The sequence below is a fragment of the Brachionichthys hirsutus genome, chromosome 2 (genome assembly GCF_040956055.1).
Source record: "Brachionichthys hirsutus isolate HB-005 chromosome 2, CSIRO-AGI_Bhir_v1, whole genome shotgun sequence".
Classification (NCBI taxonomy): Eukaryota; Metazoa; Chordata; class Actinopteri; order Lophiiformes; family Brachionichthyidae; genus Brachionichthys; species Brachionichthys hirsutus.
The window spans coordinates 13,076,497-13,098,854 of NC_090898.1; the positions used below are offsets into that span (position 1 = coordinate 13,076,497).

The following is a 22,358-nucleotide window of genomic DNA, read 5'->3' on the forward strand; positions in this document are numbered from 1 at the left end:
TAGATCATTCCTAACAATCTCTGGACCCCTGCAATGAGAACTCCAGTTATCCCCTGGAGCATTCAAAGGCACTGGAAATTGCATTTTTGGTCTTTCCTCTATGTGCTTTGGATCCCTATGGCTTCTCCATTCCATAGGAGGACCTCGTCGACTATATTCTTGGACCTGCTCATCTAGACCACCTTGACTATGTTCCGGACCCCTGAAGCAATGTCTTTCCCAATTATTTCCTTTATCTTCTCTTTCATTTCCTATAGCCTCCATATTGTGCCCTGTTTCCTCTGACCATTCATCAGATTCAATGCCTCTTCTATCAGGGGTGGAGTCCCTGAAGTCTGATCCTTCCCATCTGCCTGTTGGATTTGGACTGCTCATATCTGGACCTGATCCTCTAATGGTTCTCCTCATAGGCCCTGGTCCTCTATGTTGCACTATTCTGTCAGGTATATCTAGAATTTCTTGGATAGGTTCTGACCCTGTAGTGTCATCCTCTCCCCACTCATCTCTTCGATATATTTGATTGTCTACATTTGAAATGCTCTCTCTGATGCCTGGTCCTGGTCCACCTGGTCTTCTACAGTAATTTCCTGGTCTAAAACTCTCTGGGACACTATTTTCATAATTAGGCCTTCTAAAATGTGAATCTTGACTATTTAATCGAGAAAAGTCAATGACATTTGCTTCATGCCTCTCTTCTGTGAAGTGTAGATCTCTACTATCAGACTCTGGGCCTTGTATAATTGGAGGTCGTCTTTCAGATACATGAGCCCTGAACTGTGTACCTCCTGGAAAGTTTCTGCTGTAGTCAATTCCTTCCATCTCTCTTGATCTTCTTTGTGGTGCAGGACCTCTGAAATTTGGGCCTACTGGGCCTCTGGGCTGAAGCATTGGTCTCGTCATATTAGGACCTCTTGGCCCTCGCGTAGTGAGCACTGGTCCTCCCTGTCCTCTACCTTGAGGCCCTGGACCTTCCATACCTGGACCAGTTTGTTCAGGTCCCGGTTCAATGAAGTCAGGTCCAGGACTCCTCATATATGGTCCTTGTTCTCTCCTGTCAGGCCCTTTAGCCTGTAGAGTGGAACATCTCAGTTCACAAACAGGCCCTCTTAAGTCTTGATTACCTGGTCCAATGTTGTGAAGCCCTCTTTCAGACCTATTTACTTGGAAATGTGGACCTCTTTTTTCTTCCCTATCAGGCTCTTGACTGTCAATAGTGCAAACATTCCTTTCATGTTCTGGCACATTAAAATCTGATAATTGATATTCCCTTGTATCAGGTCCTAGACTCTCCATGGTTAGACCTTTCCTATTAGGCCCAGGTCCATCTAAGTCTGTACTCCCTGGTCCAATTCTATCGGTTCTCTCGGTAACTGGACCACTTTTCCCAAGCCTTTGTCCTCTGTAATCTGAACCTCCAATTCCCATCCTGTCCAGCCGTGGACCATGCATGAGAGGACTTTTTCCATCAGCCCGTGGTCCCCTACAAGCCAAGTTTCCATGTACCCTTCTATCAGGCCCTGGACCTGTTAAATTGCTGTTTTCAAACCCTGATTGTCTTACATCTGGATCACCAGTTACTTTCTGGATAGGGGCATGATCCTCCACAGATAATGCATTGTTTTCAAGCCCTGGTCCCCTGAAATCTAAACATCTTGGTCCCTTCCTGAAAAGTTCAGGACCATCCATAGATAAACATCTTCTATGAGGTTGTGGCCCCCTAAAATCTGGACTTCCAGCTCCTCTCATTTCAGGTTCTGGTCCACTGAAATCTGGGCCTCCAGGTCTTTGCCTTTCATTAGCATAACCCTCCATATTAGGTGCTCTTCTTTCAGTCCATGGCCCTCTGACATGTGGACCTCTGGGTCTGCTCTGATTAGGGCCCTCAACAAGTATACCTTTATTTTCAAAGCCTGGTCCTATAAAGTCTTGACCTCTCCTTTCAGGCTCTGGTTCCCTAAAAGGTGGAACTCCTAGTCCTGTCCTGTCATGCATCAGGACCTCCATATCAGAACCTCTTCTTTCAGGTCCTGATACAATGAAATCCCATCCACCTAATCGTCTCCTGTCATGCCTAAGGTTTTCTATGTTTGGACTTCTACCATGTTGATGGACTCCCAATTCATCTTGATTAAATGGCCCTCCGCTCACTGGACCTGCTCTTCTCTTATCTGGCTCTCTCCAATCATCCTCTGTGTCTAACGCTGGGCTACTCCAATTTGGATCAATTGTATGTGAACCCTGGTCATGAGTTTGATCAATCTGTTCCCTCATATCAGGATCAACAAGACCTGTAGAAATAAGATTAATATGTTCTCTGGGCCCACCACTGTCCTGTTCAATAAAGGACATGTGAGACATACCGGATTCTTTATTTATGTTTGGTGCTGACACTACCATTGGTACAGGTACAGGTAGTCTTTGGTGCTCTTGCCTTCCATCTGAGATAGCAGGGTATAGTCTATCTGCTCCTAGAACTGTACCCTCAGAACCTGTAGATGCATTTGAATGTAAACTTGTTTCACGACAGACACCCGCCTTGTTAAGGTCCGCATCTCTTCCATGCGGCTGGGAAACGCTTTTTTCAGTTAGCCTTTCATCTACAGCTTGCCCAACATCTTGTCTATTTACTCTTGCAGAGCCCATAAAAGATGGCCCTGGACTCCTTATATCTGGACTTGGATCTTTTATACCATTCAAGACTGATTCACTTCTCCCAATATGTAGGCCCAATTCTCCCATATGTGAATTCCTGACAACTGGCAGAATAATTTGTTCTCTCTTTTCTTCATGACCGTATTTCAAATTAGACCCTTGGCATTTCATTTCTGGATTCATGTCTTGCATACAAGAGCTTTCCAAATGTTGTGATGGACTCCTCATTCCAGAACCTTTCATGGCAGGCTCTAAACCAATACTGTCAGTATTGCAATCTTGAGTACTTGGGTTGCTCATGTTTATCTTTGTATTTTGCATCGCTGTTCCTATGCACCTGGCATAGTTCTCATGACCACTTGTAGCTTGGTCTATTTTGTGTGGTCCAGTAAGGAAAATGCTGGCACTTTTGCCTGTATCTCTCATATCAGGACCTGGGAATCCATCTTTACTTTCTTTCAGATACATTTGTGGGCCCCAATGTCCAGGTGCTATGATATCTGGATTCATAATTCCTAAAACATTCCTACCAAGTCCTGGATTCTTTGTCACATGGTCTATTTCAAGTCTTGAACCTTGAAAATGTGGGCCTGTCGGTAGATTTGAATGTCCTTCACATCTACCCTGTATTTGCTTGAAACCTGGGCTTTTCCCTTCAAAATGTTTGTTTGCTTCTGTAATTCCTTCATCTCTGACACCTACATCGAGGGATATAAAGTCCATATTTCTAATATTTGTTATTGGACCTCCAGTGGTAGACTGCTTTACACTGCAAATCATTTTTTGACTGTCAATTGGAAGACTATTTTCAACTTTATCAAGTGGCATTGAAACATTGGCACATATCGCAAATCCTCTAATTACATCAGTCTTTTCAATGTCACTCTTTTCTATGCTACAAGGTTTCACAAACTGTGGCTCTGGATCAGGACTCTGAGGAGAATCTCGAATTGGAGGCTCAGTTTCTCTTAAAGGAACTGTACTTACAATTTTGTCGTTTTGTGTTTCCAGTTGAGAGGAATTATCCACCTGTGTAGAAAAACTTCTACCCATGTCTTCAAGGTCCCTGGCTGCATTATTCTGAAGCTCCTGAGACGCTGGTACTTCTGAATTCTCAATTTTCACAATTGGAATAATTTCATGTGAAGAACAGTCTTTTTCCAGACTTTCAACATGGTTACTTTCTAACTGATGTTCATCAGGGTCATTTTTAAAAGTAGCAGTGATTGATGACTCATCAAAGAGTTTGGGGGAATGTCGTCTGTGTTGGTTTGGTGAAAGGGAAGCAGAATCATTTTTACCAGGAGATGATGGGGATCTTCTATGTCCATGAGAATGTCGGCGTCCAGTATGGTCTTTACGATGACGACTTTGTCGGTCGGACTGATCTTTAGCTCTATGCCTGGACCTATCCCCCTCACTTCTTCTGTGTCTCTCTCTCTCTCTACGTCTGCGGGAATGTGAAGGAGAACGTCGCTGTGACTTTCTCGAAGGGCTTCTGTTCCGATCCCTTTCACGATGACTCCGCCTCTTTGGTGAGAGCCTTCGCTTTTTGCTGCGGCATGAGTTCTGAGTATCCTTACGGCAGACGCCACGCCCTGTTCTAGACAAAGATGAATCACAAGTCTTTACTGTTGCTCCTTGAAATACATCCTCCTGAATTTCATTAAAAAGTGATTCATCCTCAGGGTCATAAGCTACATCAGAATCTTCAACCTCTCCAGCAGAAGAGTACTTATCAGTATCCTTGATGTCTTGCGTTTCATCTTGCTCCGTGACAGCAGCTTCATCATTTTTTATATTTGGGATAGCAATTGCGTCTTCTAGTTTAACAGTTTGTGAGTCCAAATTTGAACCATCCACATTATCTCTAATATTACTGGTCTTGTCTGCTGATTCTGAAGCCCTTGGCTCTGTTTGCAAAATGCCACTCTGTAAAGATGACAACTGACTGACAGGCAAAGACTTTTGTGCGGGAGATGTCAGAGAATCAGAAACAGTAAATTGAGCCATGAACATACCCACAGCCTCTCTCTGTTGACGTAGTGCCTCTTCTTGCACTTTCAACTGCCGTTTTTGTTCTTCAATCTGCTTATTGAGCTCCTCAAGCATTCTTTGTTGTTCAGTTAATGTGGCAGCTGAGACAACGACGGTGCCTGTAGGAAGGTCCTGCATTACACCAGGTTGGGAAGAAGTTTGCAATGGATTGGAATTGGAGGCTGGAATTTCATCCAGCTCTTTCGCTGAACTTGGACACGATGAAGAATCTGACATTTCAGGTAGAACAGGGCGCTTTGTGACAACACCACTTTGAATATCTGCAAAGATCGTTTCATCCTCTGGATCATATGCTACATCATCATCCCAACCTGATACAGCGGCGTCATCTGCCTTTTTTCTCTCTGTATTCTGTGGAGTTACATTTCCATATGTCACTGCTGGACCATATTCTTCTTCAGGATCATATGGCCGGTCTAAATCATTTTCTTCTTCTATTTCTTTGACTTTGGATTTTTGTCCATACTGTTGCACAATTGGGTCCATCATTGGTCCAGACACCTGGGGACAAGCTGGAAGCTTCTTAACAGTAACTGTTGATGTTGTAGAGCTTCTGTCAGAGGATGCTACGGAGTCAGTTTGCTTATTGCCAAACAAGCTCTTCAAGATTGTCTGAAGTGGCATACCCTCACTGGATGTTGTGGGACTCTTATCAGATGTGGACTGAGTTGCAGCAACAGTGGCTGAGGTAGAAACGGGGGGTTTTGCTCTGAGAGAGTTCAAAATGGATGGTATATTTACTGAGTCAGAAGAGGAAGATGGTGAAGATGGTGGGGTAGTGTTAGCAGGAGTCATTGGATCATATGGTTGGAATATCTCCAATTTGTCAGAACCATAGAGAACTGGAGGTTTTGGGATCCACATAGGGTCTTTGGACATATGAACTTTGGGTCTGTTTTGTTCAATTTCCTGATGTAAGGTTCCTGGACGTTTGACCTTCTGAACGATTGCCAACCCCAAAAGAATATTGGGTCGTTTCTGTTCAAGTCCTGTGAAATTGAGAAAAGTAACAAAAATAAATATTTAGATCACTTCTAATTTAGGTATTATCAATCAATCGTATAATTTTATATGACGACATGATCAGATTTTAGACCATGCTTCAACAGGGTATGAAAAATAATTGTGGCCTTTCTTGCAAAAAGCATGTCATTATCTAACAAATATATCATATTATTGACATATACTGAGTGAAGACATTTTTTTATTGTATTTTTTCCACTGTAATCCTAGATTTATTTGTGTAGTCCTAGAATTGTTCATTTAGGAGCACACTCATTGTGAAAACAGTTAGCATCAAGCACTGTTAAAGGTGAATTATATAAATTGTGTAATATGTTATTGTAGAGGGTCAGAGACATTACTAGTGTATCTTCAAGCCCATCAATGCAAACATTCATTATATGAGGTTAAACGTGGTAGATGAATCTTCACCTGGTGCTCCAAGAGGCTGTAGCATGGATGGGATTGATTCTTTTGCACCAAGTGGGACAAGGTATAAATCCTTGATAGAACGGCTGCTATTTGCAACCACGCCAAAACGACCTCTGCTGCTGAAATAGGAAAACAGAGATACATACGCCACCTCTTCCTCCTCTGTTGCAGGGTGAAACCGGATCACACATAACTCCTAAAATGCAAAAATACACACAGAAAACTTGTAAAATACTGATTAGAATACACAAGAGAAAGTACACATATTTTATCTACTGCTTGCCTTTGTAACAGAAGTCTTCAATTTTGAAACATAGTCCCAAACTGTCTCCGGCAAGATCCGTCCTCCAATCTGTATAGTATTGGGTAGATCCTACACGGCAGAAATAGAAAATATAACATCTTTGTCAATTCAACTAATGATAATTATAATCTTTATTACGGCTCTTTAAATATAAAATGTAATACTGTGCGGCATACCATTTTGATATTTTCAGCAGATCCAGAAACGCGATATGCTTTGGTGATGAACTTTGTGACAGTGGGCATGTTGAGGAAGCCTTTCCACATAATGTCTTGCTTAGCCAAGAACTGTGAGCTCTCATCACCAGCCGGGGATCCAGAGATCACTGTCCTGATGAGACAGGAGCACAAATCAATAATGATCATTACCACATATTAGACTGATTTTGCTACAGTGTACGCTACCTAAAAGTGAATAAAAAAAGAAAAATACTATTTTATGCTTGCAGACTTCTATACGTACCTGGAGGAAGTTCCATAGAGTCTGGGATCGGCTGTCGGCGCTGGCTTCATTAAGATAGATTTAGGGAATGGTTTTGGTGGTGGCAGTGAGCAGACTGGTGCTGAGGGTGGGACCAATCTATTCTCTTTCAGAGGAGCATAACTGACTGATTGGTTATAGGTTGTCGTGCCGTGACTAGAGTGTCCACTAGGTGGAGCACAGAACCTGCTTGCCGCAGTGCGTGGGTCACGTCTCGTGATGGTTACTGTAGAGACTGCTGGAATCACAACTGGTCTATATGCTCGCTTTGTTGCCGCAGCTGTAGTAGTATCTTGAGTTGGGGAGGCAGGGGACTCCAAAGTAGGAGAGGCTGGGGAATCCATTATAGGAGAAGCAGGAGATTCTACTATAGTCAATACTGGAGAGTCAATGGTAAGGTGTGATGAACAATCCATTAGGGATGATGTTGGAGAATCCATGTCAGGTGAGTCAGGAGGAGCTCTCAGGGGGGACTCATCTCTTGTAGATTTTTTCCAAGAGGATTCATATCTATCTCTAGTTTCAGAAACCCTCTGCTTCTTCTTAGCGGGCTCCTCTCCATTTCCAGGAAGAATTTGACCTTTAGGGAGAGACTAGAGTTATCTGGAGATTACATGTCCTTGCTGGCAATTTCGGCTATAGAGAGTATAAACGAACTTCAGAATCATGTTAAAAAAATCATCTTTCCATGGCTCAACTACTTATTAATTTATGCAATAATATTTATTATTAAGAACATATACACAACGTTTCCAGATGTACTATGGATAAAAAAGATCACCATTCTGATTTCAATTTTCAAAACAATTAAAAGGTCAATAGGCACAACTACTATTCATGGTTAATGTTATGTATAAAGGGTTACTGACAAATGCCAAAACAACTAAGATTTTAAAGCTGCTGTAAAACACCTTCTTCTTTTCTTTACCTGTGCATATCTTGCATTTCACATCAAAGAGGTGAGTTTTATGCTCTGATGTTGTATCTTTAAGCATACAGACGAGAATATCTGGTGGAGCAACGGTGTGGCTAGTCTGCCTTGGTCTGGCCTTAGAAGCAACTGGTGGAAGACTTTTCTTCTGTTCCTGAAAAGTAACATATGCCGACACAAATATTCTTATCCCAAAAATATACTGCAATGCCAATGTTCTAGTTATACCGAGCAGAATGAACAATATAATGAAAAACTGTAGACTGTAAACAACACAAATGGGGTTAAATACACACCGTGCTGCTCTGATGTTTAGGAGGGTTGGAACTGGGCAAATCAATCTTCACTGCTTCAGGCCTCTGTGGCAAACTTGTCACTTTAGCAGCTGTATCCGTACACTTAACATACATGAACAATAGAATAAAGAAAGCATTTATATTCAAGTTTAAGCAAAAAATCAGCTTGTCGTGTTAAATATCTTGAGACAGCTCTCACCTCTGTTGTTTCTTTTGCAATGGGCTCTGATACCTTGGTGGCCTGCATATCTTTCTGGCTCATCCTGGCCAGTCTGAAAGGACTGATCTCTCCGTGTAAGACTCGACACAGCAAGCCCTACAGAGAACCCAGAAATGGATCGTCAGTTTGCTGTAAACAAAAACAACTATGGCATAATCCAAAACCATCAATATTGCAATTAGCATCAAATATTAGAACACATAATGGAAATTAGTTTATAAACTTTAAGCAAACCTTATTTTTGGGGTCTTTCAGGTTGAACATTATGGTTCTATACTTGTTCATGTATTTGCTGTCTGTGTTGCGAAATATGTCAAACATCTCCATCTCTATGTTCGCGACAAGCTTTACAACTTCGCTGTCGGCGACGTCCAGATCGTCACAATCGCGCACCCTTGAGAAATGAAAAGGCAGTTAACACGACAAGTTGATCTGAGCTGCAAAGGTGTGTGGCGCTGTGTGAATTATAAGTATGTATCAATGCCATGTCAATGTTGTCTTTGCATATGCTTCATTTGTCTCCTACTTCAGTTACAAGCCAGTAGGACAGCTCTCACCTTTTGAACAGGATGCCGTTGAGGGAGCGCTGGATGCTCTGTCTGACCTGATTATTGGGCTGAGACGGTCTGGAAGAAGGCGCACTGGGTGCTGGTGGCACCGGCAGATTTCTGGTTTCATTCAGCAGCGTCAGAGCCGAAGGTGGCTTCTGGCATGACACGGAGGCCGACACAGAGGCCGACACTTGGCTGGACAGAGCCTGGGGTACAGACTGCTTCTTTGGTATGACGTACGCCGTCTTAGTGACCATAATGGCTCCCGTTTCATGATGTCTGGGAGATGAGGTGGATTTGGATTGTGAGGCTAGGGCCTGACTAGGTGTCTCTGACTGAGCTGGATTTGCTTCTGCAGGCGGCTGCCTTTCTGGCTCCTTGAGTTTTTCTTGAGGCTGGCTCCGAGGCGGGTCTGGCTCAGCAGCGGGCTGGGAAGAGGAAGCGGCATCTGTAGAGGTTTCCTCTGGAGGCGGTTTCAAAGGAGCTGGATCAGCGACAGATTCATGTTTATTGTCCACATTAGCTGTTAGAAAAAAAGGAACAGCAGGGCGTTTTGTGAATATGTTGAAATTACTGTTAACTGTGATATACACCGACAGGTCACGAGGTCTGCCGGATGTAAATGTTTCTATTTGTGAGTCATTGAGTTCACGAAATAACTGACGTCCAAAATGAATACCTGCTCCACTGAACAGGAAAAGAGAAAAGTAATCCCTTTCTTGCCAATGACTTTGAATAACAAGTTAATTTAATCCACACAGAAAAATACATTTTTGATAACATGCCAGTTATCATATCATTTGTATAGGAAAATTATTAGTCCAAAGATGATCACACAAACATTTAAAAAATATATTGATTTGAATTGAATTTGATTTGATTTAAAAATGATGTGAGGAGGCAAATCGATGTCAAAATAATTGATCAAAAACGTCTTCAATCTTAAGTTCTTTCTACCAGGCTACTTGCTATAAAATGTAAAGTATTTTTCTTGCTAAAGCAGGTGGTCGATTCTGCCAGCAATCCAATTAAAGGGATGTTTCACTTTATTTTACCAGTCAGACCACAAATAGGTTGTGTGGCAGTGGTACAGACTGCTGACGACATCACAGGATCAAGTGCTTAAGGATTTATATTTTGATTATGCCAACGGACTTTATAGCAAGAATCAGGCAGGAATGAATACGGTGCTACAGTTATGTAAAAAAATAATGGATCACCTCAAATAGAGCAATCTGCTCTACTTCAGGTGTGAGCTTATGACAGGCCCTCATTTCATGTTAAGCCCCATGGAGAGGCTATGAGCAAAACGTCCACGGTGTGACCTGCCCATCGGACCTTCAATGTAGTTGATTAGATCTGCATCATAGAGCGATCCTATACAGATGACTGGGGGAAAAGCTGCGTCTCAAATAATGTGACCAGAACAGAACAGAAAAATGACTGAAAGCAGCCGTCTTGACTTGGATGTTCATCTTCAAAACTGATGTTGCTGTTGCTTCTGGCCATATGTAATACAAAATGAATAAATGAACAAATGTAGAATGTCCCTCAGTGAGGCGCATACCTCTGCCAAGGACAAACAATCCTCCATGTCTGTTTAGCTTGTCCAGCTCATGTTTCATCACGTCACTTCGGCGGGAGTGTTTGCATAACGTTCCGGCACCCAACGTTAAGGAAATGGCTCTACAACTAAAATCACTCTCATTACTATGTCAGGCTGTACCACTTGGGGCAAGCTGGTTTAGTGTTCCGAGAAGCTACTGCAACTGTGAACTCTGGAGTTCTTCATGGTCACTGGAATGTAATGCAAATAATGTCTTTCTTTATAACCCACAAAAGCATATACCTGTACAATTTAAAATCATGTAGTGCCTTGTTGTTGACTGTTTGTTGAGCTCACATTCTGCAGATCTTAGGCCTCTGTTAAGAAGATTGACCGGAATATACAGAGGCAACATAATCGCTCACAACCTGGGAAAGTCCTTGGAACGCTCATGTTTTCTCTTTGGTTGCAACTCAGCAATATGGCCAGTAGATGGTGCTCGTGTTTTGCATTTAAATATCAAGCATGGTACCTAAAGACACGGAAGGAAAGGCGTTGTGTAAAAGAAAATAGAGGGAAATAAAGATCTCCATGGAGATCCGGGAGAAAACAAAACAGATGAAGCCTGAAAAAAGATTTCCTTTCACACGAATTGTGTTTGGACTGACTCTCAGTGCAAACGATGAAGACTGAAAAAGAAAGTACCGGTACATGCCTTTCCTATACCAGTTAAAACGCTCAGTTGATTTTTTTTTTAATGGTAGAGACGCATGGCAAAAAACAGAGCCTCAGGTATAGCTAGAACAAAAATATTTAAGGCTCTGGCATGTTATTGAAGACCGTTGCAAAACTTCAATAAATAGTTCAAATGGATTAATCATTTTTGGATCACCTTGTGATCACGTTCGTGTCCATATCTATTTGTGAGGTTTGTGAAACAAGACTGTTTGGGCTACTTGTAGGCTTCTATAATCAGGTAATTTGTTACTGGGGAAAGTACCAGTTTGATGGGCCTGATATTTGGCCTCCAAATTTTCCCAGAAGGGACTGGTCCGAAGTAACAACCATTAAAACACCATCACACATGTTGTGTTTCTACTTTCAGGTGATTCAGACGAAGGATGAAACAGGACTAAAGTTTCAGGCCAACAGCTTAGACTCCAACGCAAGGCAGGAACTATGAAGCTAAGAGACATCATTACCAAAGGATACCAAATTATTTCTGTGCCGCTCATTTTCTTGTAATAATGTAAATATATTTTATAAAAAAAAGTACACACTGGAGGAGATGCTTTAGGAAACACTTGTCCTGGATGAATGAGAATCATTTTGAAAATATTTTCTTGATAGGAATGAAATTAAATGCGTTTTCCTGGACAGCATCTCTCACTTCTGTCCTGTGTCTACAGTGAGTTCTTGATCACAACTGTTGGACAACAGCGGTGCAACGGTGAACATGAACCACAATAATGTCCAGTTCAGATTCTGAAAAGGATCTTTGCTGCTGGTCTCTGTCATGTCCATACATTTGCTGATGTAAATGTACTACTGTAAAATGTTTGTGATGGGACTGGAACCTGGTCGGCCTAAACTGAACATTGACACTCCATTAACAAGAGAGACATGTATTGCCACTGATCTTTTTGTGTCTCCTTGTTGCCACGAAAATATGTACAGCAGTACAGAAAGCATGAACTTTTAAGTGTTAAGATGAAAACGCTTTACTTTTGTGGGAAAGAAAAAAGATTACATATAGATTTTGCTTGTTTTTAAAGCGTTATTCATACTTATTATATATATGTGTGTGTGTTATTAATTTATCTTCCAACAAGTAAAAGGCACCAAAACCTGTGCCCTTCACGCAAAAGAAAAGTTGAACATTTCCTGCAGGAACCACACCCACACGTCAACATCATAAAAGCCACAGCTCAAATTACGAGAAACAACACGCTCTCCTGAGTTCCATGACGTCACGATGTTATGCGTTGCACAGAGGAAATTGTGAAGCAAATCCTCCCATGCTGTGACGACACTGTTTTCGTGCAGCAACTCATCTCCTGCTACAACATCGCCGAACGCAAGGAAAACCAACTCCATACACCAGGTAGATGATCTGCACCTGCTGATGCAGTCTCAGCCTGCATCATAGTCTCCACCGTTAACTTTGGAGCCACCCTGCAACAGAGTATCTGGAGATGTGGGCAGTGATGAGAGCAAGTAGCTCAGTGAGGGCCTTCCTGCGAAATGTGGCATCCCTTCACAGCTGCACGTTAAAAGGTGCACTGCTCCATGAGGTGTCAAACACAGGTTGCTGCAACAGGTTCCGATGCACAAATGGATTACTATGGTTAATAATGTGATCATTAAAGGAGAATGCAGCCTTTATTATTTGTATGTATTTGATTGTAAATTTTGAATTTTTGCTGCTTAAACTCCTGAGCAAGCCCTTTTTTTTTTTTTTTTTACTGAAAAGTTGTTTTTTTTGGGTGATTGCAAGTGAACGAGTGGCCACGTCCTCACCGAGTTGACAAAACGTATTTAACCTCTGTGATCTTTGTGTATGACCACATTGTGCCTGGAGAGTGCGGCCGTTTAAAAAGGACAGGTGAAACCTTCAACCCAGTAGTTTTCTCTGCTTCTATGAAACACTGAAGGGGTGGAATGAGGAATGTGAGCTGGTGGCTGGAGAGGGGCCAGTTTTACCCTCTGAGCACTGCTGAGGTGCCCTTGAGCAAGGCACTGCCCCCAATTGCTTCGGGTGCAACGATCATGGTGGCGCCTTCACCCTGTGCCCTCTCGCATTCTCTGGGGTCCCTATGTACATATGCATGATGTGTGTGGTTGTCTCAAGGGGCCCTTGTACGAGGGTGAAAATAGAATTTCGTTGTGTGTTTGCAGTGTAAAAAAGTGTGAAAACATGACAATAAAAGCTATAATAGGATTGTGGAAATGTGCATTTCAGAAATTCCTCCCCACGCGATTCTCATGTTCGTGTTGGACACTGCATGTATTTTTTTTCATGCAGTTCATGCTATTTTTGCTGATTCTTTTGATTCGTCCTTCAAATTAGATTTGATCTGTTACTACATCATGGTAGTAGCAACAGGCTTGTATATTTCTATAATGCGCTCATGTTTTTCCAAGAGAACCCTGAGCAAACCCGGTTTCTACAGAAATCCGTTGCCAAAGTGCTGTGGGACCTGACTGCTGTATTCGCGTGTCAATGTTATGCGTGATAATAATCTGAACCATAACATTACTTATCTACCAATGAGTGACGAATGTTGCACCATTTCCCTGATAAAAAAAAAATCTCACTCTTAGCTCTGTTTTGAGGGCCACTCGAAAATCAGGGGTTGTCTTAAAAAAAAGAGTATTTGAAATTGGGCCAAAGAGAACCTGTAAGGTGATCATGCATTCAAATTCGAAATCCCACAAAGGTCATACAGACTGAGACAAAGTGCGTTGAAAAGTAGACTGCATCAGGAATGGAAATGATCCATGAAAACAAAAATGCTGCCTGATGTTTTTGTATCAGGAGAAAGTGTAAGTATACGCGAGTAGGACAGCAGAACTGAATGGATTAATACCGTCTACTTCCCTCCATGACAAAATTAAATGCGGCTTAAAGTGACCCAGCTGGGTTACAAGCTGCCTATCATTTAAACCTCGAGTTTTGTGCATGTGTGGTGAACCGTATGCTTTCTCCGCTTCCAGAGGAGTAGTCTTGTCTCAGAGGCTCGGTAGCTTGGAGCATGTTTTGATGGTGCAAACCAGACACTTGGATGTCCTCTTCATGCAATGGCACAACAAATGAATCGAACTCCAGGTGGAAACTCATTGGAGCAATGAGTCCTCCAGTCCTGTGTGTGTCTTGGCAGCACAATAAGTGATCTCCTCTTTCTCCTCCTCTGTACCAGCTTCCCAGTTCCCAGTCATACAGAATTCGATGTAAGGCAATATTGGCATGTCTGTGCGACGACTTCTCCAAAACGTGTTATTGAGTGTTGGTGGATGAGGCAATATGATCTGCAGTGTTCAGAGGGAAGGTTTTCCCCGAGGTGCTTGGGAATTTGTGCATGAGAGAATAAAGTGCGGCAACGAGTTCACTTCACGTACCTAATAGCATTGTGCTACCATTGATTGTGACACTGACATCTATGAGCTGCTAAAACGGAAACCTAAATCCATTCTGTTGCACCGAGGAGTTGTGAAATCTTGTTGAGAACTGTTGAGTGTTGCCGTTGCTATGTTTTCTATATTGCTATGTATCCGCTGCAGGAAACAGGTTGATAGGGATACTTCCACACAGCAGTCGCCGAATAAGCCAATATCCACGTACTATTTGAAGCTAAAAAAATTAAAGCATTTCCGGATCATGTTCAAGCTTTCCAATCATGCCTAAGGGTGCTTTCACACTGCCACTGTTTGCTCCCCTTTAAGCGGACCAGAGTTATTTTTCTTATTCATTTGGGCTGGTGTGAAAGTGCATCCGGAGTCTGGAGAGGAACAAAAAAGTCTTCATGAAAACATGGGTCACGGTTCCCTTGCAAGAGAACCCTGCTCTGTTCCGTGATCGGTGTGAAAGCTAACCGAAGCAAACGCAGGACTAAACGGACGTAGTAACGCTATACGCAGTGCATCTCCGGTAGAGGAAGTACAGCGCGCACTCCAAGTTGCTCTGCAGGGGAAGCTCAGTCACCAAAAAAACTACAAGTGGTGAAATATGTACCGCTGTGTGTAGATCCTCCCGTGATGGAGTATGTGCTCGGTAGAAAATCGGTGTGTAGATCGGAGCATGTTTACCGCGTTATAGAGTACATATCAGAGACCACAACGTTTTAGAGTTGCAAGTATAGCCGTGAAATGGTGATGTCTTTTCACCTTCAGTCTTGAATTTGACAAACTAAATCATTAAAGTTCTTTTTTTTTTTTAAATAAAACAAAATGCAGTTTCTAGACTAGATTAATGTGATTCAGTACAAGCAGTTGTGCTGTTCTTGTCAGGTCTGAGTCAAACATGTAAAATCAAATTATATTACTATATTAATCCTCTCACACTCATCTTTGATTTAGTCGCTAACCACATTAACAGAATAAGAAATCCAAGCATTGATGACTTAAGGTTTCCTCTTCAACTACCACATATTTTTCCCATGTGTGTTCGTCATCCTGACGGAAACGTTCTGCAGCACAGATGTATTTTGTTTAGTGAGAACTCATCAAGTTTGCAAGAGGCCTTTGAAAGTTCAAACGAAGCGAGCACCGCAGCAGTGCTTCAATACACTGTCACAAAACATGGCCAAGTACCCCGACAACTCAGACCTTCATGAGACGTTTCTGTGTATCTTCCAGTTATGAGACATTGCCACATTTTGGGCATCTATAACAACCATGTAAGGGAACAAACTTACCAACTGCTGAACTCTTCTACTTATCGCCGATCCCAGAAGGTGTGAGTTTGTGTCAAAGTGTTTCCATGCTTGTATGTGACTGTGTTATGTCATTCCACAGGGTTCAAAGAGACAGGAAAATTTGCAACACCGAAATATACTTTTTTTTTTTATGCATGGTGTGTTATCTGTTGTATGAGCTGAATGTGCACGAGTAGTGAATACATACACGCTGTGTAAAACTTAGATGATGATGGTGGGGAAGCGCCCTCAACTTCTGTGAGACTGGGGTCGAAGGCTAATGGAACAGCAGTCTCCTCCTGCCCTCCATCATCTTCCTTCACCTCCTTCTCGTCACCTTCTACAACAGCTTTTACTGACAATCTCTTCGACGTCCTGACCGGCCGCTGAGCCTGTGACGGAAAGATTTGTCAACAATGGTAGAGGGCAGACTTAACTCAAATCTGCAACTGTAGACCAAGCTAGACAAGTAGCACTTTAACTGTTTGTGACAATGTTGACTTTACTAACCTTTGCTGTGGGCGATGCGGTGGCAGCTTTACTCTGTGCCCGCGTTTTGCACTTTGGCACCTCGGGGACGGAAAGAGTCTTCATAGTGAAGGCAGCGTGATGCAAAATGCAGTCGCTGCCGCAGTAAACGGAGCCCGGAAGGGCTTTTTTGGAGCAGCTGGGCCCGATGCAAAGAGGGAAAGAGGCGTCCGCCTCACTTTCAGCTTTGGGTTCAGGCTCTGGCTTCTTTACACTAGCCTCCTCCTCAACCTCTTCCACTACCGTGACAGGCTCCTGAAACCATGATCTCTTTTTAGACCACAAAACCAGACAAATCGAGCAACTAAGCAGCGATGCAAAGAGTTAAGTTGAAAGATTTACATTTCCTGGAGTGAGGAGAGCGAAGCATAATGAGATTATTGCTCTAAATTGAAATCAAACCTTAACAGCTTGTAGGTCTTCTTCGCTTTCCTCTTCTTCGCCAGAAGAATTTAGGGTCAAACATTCTGGAATGCCGGGCTCAGGCTCCGACTGAGGATCAGGATCAGGATGTGGTTGGCTCTGCTTCTTTATGGCGCAGGGGGGGCAAACGTATTCTTGCCCACTCCTTACCATCTCACGACCTTGTACCTCACTGATACCAGCGCAGCTGCCATGGAGCCCCTTCCGGCAACTGTCACAGGTGATCACGAACCTGCAGAAACGAAAACAAACCCGTTATCAGGAATTGAAAGCGACAGACGGCTGGATTGATATATCGATGCCAGAAGTGAGCGCATACCTTTCATTGTGGCCCTGTTGACAGACGCAGCAGAGCGCGTTCGGGTCATAAGGCTGGGTTTCTGATCCGCTTGAATAGTCCCTGTTAATTTTGTCGTCGTCTCCATTAACATTCTCTTTCATGTCTTTCTCCTGCTCCAGCTCCTCTGGCGCATCATCATACTGACCAGTAGTTGCATCGGTAATTTGGTCCAAGTCAGATTCTATGTATATACAGTCTGTGCTTGATCGCCGATCAGGACTCATCTCACAATGAGCAGGTGATGTCTCAGTTTCAGCGGCCCCTTGAGGATAAGTCACATTTTCTTCTTGTGATTGCTGCTGTTCAGCAGGACCGACAAGAATCACGTCATTGCTGTCTTCATCTGCCATGCTTGACAGAAGATCCACCGCTCTGCCTCTTCCTCTACCTTTTCTCCTGCCTCTTCCCCTCCCTCTCCCCTTTCCTTTGGCCCTTCCTCTTCCACCTTTTCCCCCTCTAGTTCTCGTGTTTGCCTTCCCTCCTTTAGATTCCTGCTGCTCTTTAATCTGCAAAAGAGTCATTTCATCACTGTCCCCCTCCTGACTTGAAATCAACACCACATCATCAATTTCCTCTCTTCCCACAACGCCGGGCGTCTCGGATTGTAAAACCTCCAAGTCAACAGTTGATTCCAAATGATCAGGAACCTCAGTTTCATCTACAACCTGTGGAGGACGGACTTCGATGGCATCGGTGGCTTCTGAAACACCAGGGACGGCAAGCGAGTCCGACGTTTCCAATGATAAGCCCTCATTGCCACCAAGCAAGGAAAAGGCAGTGTGGAAAGCAGACCCAAAATCTTGCCACAAACTTGGGTCAAAGCAGCCTCCTGGAGGAGCGTCTGTGGCCGGCTTGCTGTCCTCTGAAGCAGGAGAGGATGGTGCCGACCACTCAAGGTCTTCTAGAAGACTCCTAGTTGTTGGCGTAGCTCTCTCTGAGACGCAGCTTTGTTGAGTGGCTTGCGTCATCTGGTTGGAACGACGAGTCCTGCTCTTGCGTACTAATGGAGATGTGTGAGCAAGCTCCCCGATTTCATCCAAGAATTCCCTTTTCGCAATGGTCGTCTGCCTGAAGCCCCAGGACTTCCTAACCTGAGACAGGGACAGGGACGGCCTACCAGCGGACTCTGCTTCTTCCGATGGGTTGAGCTGTAATGCTATGGGACAGGAGAATTGACAGGATAAACAAAAAAAAAGAACCAAAATCTCTTTGTTGTTACAACGACAGTCAACCCATTTAGAGATTACCTGAATTACTATTGTCAGTTACATGGTCATTTTCCAATGGATCCATTTTGTCATCGATAGATAAGGCTGTCAAAACACAGATGATATTTGTTATACATGTTAACCGGACAATTTGAATCAGCAATAAATGCACACACAAAAAAAAAAAAAAAATACAGGGAATTGCCAAAATTCCTATTCCCAGGACCTGCAAATTGTGATTCCATTTGACCCTGCCTGAAATGTGTTTCTAGGAAATTCAAAAGCACCACAAACATTTTATGAAATTTATTAGAAGCCATGTTTCCCCTACAATTGAACAGGCCAAAATAAAATATGTGCCAAATATCATTAAATATGAATTGATTCAATGATACTTTGACTCATTCTCGCCGGCTTATACCTCAGTTCACAACTAGCAAACGCCCCCAGGATGATTTGAATGAAGGCTGCAGTGAGATGTGATGATGAAGGAACATTCTTGACGATACAGCAAGCTTGTCATATTAAATACTTCTCGCTCGCTGTTGGTATATTCATTCCCGTTACGTTGATGAGGAACAATGTTCACAACGATCGAACTGTGAACGTTTCATAATACTGTTTAATTAATCAGCTCACAATATCCAGACAATCAATGTTGTGGTTTCACAAATTTACTTCGGTTTGCAGTTTTGGTAGGTGAAAATTGAACAATGGGCCTTTTGTGAGAATGTTTCCATGACACATCATCATGGTGAAATTCTCCAACTTTAGGATGATCAACTTTTCACTTTAAGCCTTGTTATCATTCAAAAAAGTTCCATCTATGCAACTTCAAGGGGAAAATATTTCCACTGACAGGTGTCAAAAATGTCCACCTGTCATTTAGCCATGTCACTTTGTACTTATTCTCAAAATCTTTGAAGTGACTCTTAGGGAGATGCAATGAATCACTTTTGGCATGGATTTCAGAGATTTATCCCATTCCAGGCACTTTTGAACACATCTGGGTGCTGAAGAGTCATGAATGAGATAAAAATGCATTACAGGCTCAAATTATGGATTTTCATGCTGAAAGCTGGAATTGTAACCCAAAATTAGCCCCCCTTGCCAAAAGTGACCATTTGTCGGACAGATTCTGGAATATTTTTACATTTATCTCCAAAAAGTCAGTAATGAAAGTTAAGATTTTGAATTTTCACTCAGAATGAACACCAAAAATGAATTCCCGTGAGGAAGCTTATTGCCTCTGAGGAGTTCTGAATTTTCTAAAATGGACATAGATGTCCATTTTAAAGGGTTAAACAACCGAGTAGCTTCTCAAGTGACTGCATCATACTCATTTTAACATTTTCATTGAGAAATCATATCTTTATTCATTCATTTTATGGATTATGCCTTACCCTCACCCAGTAACCTTTGCAAACGTAAACATTCCTTATTTCTGCGGTAACATCTTCCAGTAGAGTGAAGTGTGTTATTGTGCTATAAATGCAGTTTGCGTCATCTTCTCCTTGAGATCATGGATTCTCCACATACTCAGCAGCAACATTAGGCAGCTTCGATCGAAGGGTGGACAACCCCCTCCCTGATGATGACATCTGGAGGCCGCGCCAGGCCGTGAGGAGGAGGATTACTCGTGTAATCACTGCTGATGGGAACAGGCTTGTGTATAATGTTGTATACTCCAGGTCAGGGGACATTTATGGTAACTACTGTCAGTGTATCGTCATGTCTCTCCTTTGTGACTAATCAGATTAATATCATAAATGAGTTTGAATATAATCCTGGTTTATTGTCACAAATCAAAAACAACCTCATTAATTTGCCAATAAACGAAGCGGTCCGTTTTTTGGTCGCGGTATGGATGAACAGACCTCCAGACTCGGTCAAATCACCTTGAAAAGTATATTTTCACATATTATCAATGAGAATGAGCAGCGTGCAACATTAGGTTAAATCGATTTATGACAACGCTTTAACAAATTTGAGATGTGAATACACGCAACATGGAGTTCCACTTCCTTGTTCAAAATATGGACGCTTAATACCTTACTGGTCAAACACGAAAGGCTAAGGTTAGCGGTCCAGCTTTTAAGCTTTACTTGAGAGGATTAGTTCTGTTCAGTGACACGGTTTTTTTTTTTTTTATCTTGCATTTGCTGACATCAAACCTCTTTATTTGGATTTATTGATTTACTTCATTTAAAGGCTTTGGAGCAAGATCTCTAATGCTCATTCTGCAAACTAGGACGAGAATAGGTCAATTGTTTCACGAAGGCCCAGCAGCAGTGTGGAAATGCAATAGTTGTCATTAGCGAGCAAGAAACCACAGCCCGATCCAGTTCCCCTTTCTGACTTCAATCCAGTGTGAGCGCGTAAATAAAACGAACCGATAAGTGCTGAACAGCCAAGTTACTCCACTAAACATTGTTTTTTCGAATGGCCGACATTGTAGATCGGCTAGCTCGCCGCTACGCAACCAGGTCCTTAAACGCAACGCGCCGCGCAGCAAACTGTCTCCGACAATACAGACACAGTTACCCAAACTTTGACACCTAAAACGCCGCGAAGAAACTTGAATTCATACCTTGTGTACAAAAGATTAGCGTTAGTTTCCAGATACTAAAGGATTCGCTCACTTTGCACCGTAACACAGCCTTCCATTTTCTCTGCCTTGCTGATATGTGATCTCGCGAGATTTGCGAGAAGCCGGAAATGCAGATTTCTCTACATGCATAACACACAGTTAAAAAGGTGCAACGTTGGGTGTGACTTTCACGCTTTACATCGTGTGTTTCGTTTAATGCCGATTTCACGTTTACAGATTCCAGCAGTTATTCAAACACTTAATGACAACACTTTGTACAGACCTTTGCGTTGAGCGTTTTAATCTGCTGAAACATGCAGCACAGAAAGACACCAGGTCATTGTCGCCATTCCTGAGAAACATGAAGGACTCCATGCGATAGAACCTGTTCTCGACATTCTGCGCTCACCTAATACAAGATTCAAGCTGAATGAATCAAGGAGCACTTCACTAAGTTCATCAGGGCATTTTTTTTTATTTTTTCTTCACAAGTCCATTTATGTGTATGTACACTATGTAAACACATACGAGACGCAAACTTAATAACAGACATTCAGGAAACATCCAGCCAAAACGCACGTTCATTAATGTCTAGCTAGTCTTTAGACAGTCCATTCAGGATCTATATCCGCTTTTCAGAACCAAGTTTGATAGAGATTTCGCTTAAAGCCGACAGTCCTGCGAAGGAATATATTTCCCAATAATTTTGTTTAGACACATAAATGTGATTCATTAAACATACTATAAAAACATAACACTATAAATATCGTTCAGGTATTTTCTTACAAAACTTTGTACAGTTGTAATTGCTTTCTTTTTTTTATATATAAATCACACATATGATTTACGCATGTCTGTACAATGTGGAACTGCAATACAAAACAGGTATGGGCCCAAAAATGCCGCCACTCACAATAACAGAATTCGGTTGAGACTTTCAACTTGCATTTTTCAGAAGTCATCTGTTGAAATGGTTTGAAACAAAAAAAATAATAACTTGCATAACTCAAAATGCATTTGATGGCAACATGATAAATGAGTGTCAACGGTTGATGGCTTTTTTTTATTTTTTTTACAGTTTTTGTCGTGATACGAGAACAATCAACTCAATAACCAACAAGTACCGTAGAGCAGCAATAAAAGTGTTGCAAATAATCCTCGGTTGATACAATCTTGCCTGGACCTGGAAAAAAAGAGCGTGGTAACAGAGCTTTATCCATTCATTTTCCAACCGTTTTTGTCCGTTATCGGGTCGCAGGCCAAGCTGGAGCCTCTCTCAGCAGTCAGTGGGCGAGAGGCGCGGTACACCCTGGACAAGCCGCCAGTTCATCACAGGGCAACACAGAGACAGACAATCAGCCACACACACACTCACACCTACGG

General features: G+C 42.4%; 1 protein-coding gene and 1 long non-coding RNA gene across 2 annotated transcripts; both read right to left on the minus strand.

Annotated features, from left to right (window-relative positions):
• Window positions 1-896: 896 nt before the first annotated feature.
• Window positions 897-18,145, minus strand: si:ch73-181d5.4 (death-inducer obliterator 1). The gene is made up of 15 exons (XM_068753620.1): window positions 17,157-18,145; window positions 16,817-17,069; window positions 16,397-16,669; window positions 16,095-16,278; window positions 8,933-9,449; window positions 8,610-8,769; window positions 8,355-8,471; window positions 7,857-8,013; window positions 7,403-7,508; window positions 6,625-6,778; window positions 6,428-6,517; window positions 6,145-6,340; window positions 4,354-5,699; window positions 3,954-4,250; window positions 897-977 (listed from the first exon to the last, which is right to left on the minus strand). Exons 1-15 carry the CDS (start codon window positions 18,143-18,145, stop codon window positions 897-899), a joined length of 4,920 nt encoding a protein of 1,639 aa, XP_068609721.1.
• Window positions 18,146-18,277: 132 nt separating this feature from the next.
• Window positions 18,278-21,063, minus strand: LOC137906690 (uncharacterized). The gene is made up of 3 exons (XR_011105905.1): window positions 20,976-21,063; window positions 18,425-18,490; window positions 18,278-18,333 (listed from the first exon to the last, which is right to left on the minus strand). It is a non-coding gene; the product is annotated as an uncharacterized lncRNA (long non-coding RNA).
• Window positions 21,064-22,358: the final 1,295 nt, after the last annotated feature.

Excerpts from the sequence above, each read along its gene's own strand:
- si:ch73-181d5.4 (XM_068753620.1), bottom strand. The coding sequence starts at position 18,145 with ATGACGCAAGCCACTCAACAAAGCTGCGTCTCAGAGAGAGCTACGCCA. Across the intron at positions 9,450-16,094 it reads ATCTAAGTTTTACACAGCGT|CTAATGTGGACAATAAACAT; the intron begins GTATGTATTCAC and ends TTTTTCTAACAG. Across the intron at positions 6,779-7,402 it reads AAAAAATCTACAAGAGATGA|GACAGTGATCTCTGGATCCC; the intron begins GTCCCCCCTGAG and ends CTGTCTCATCAG.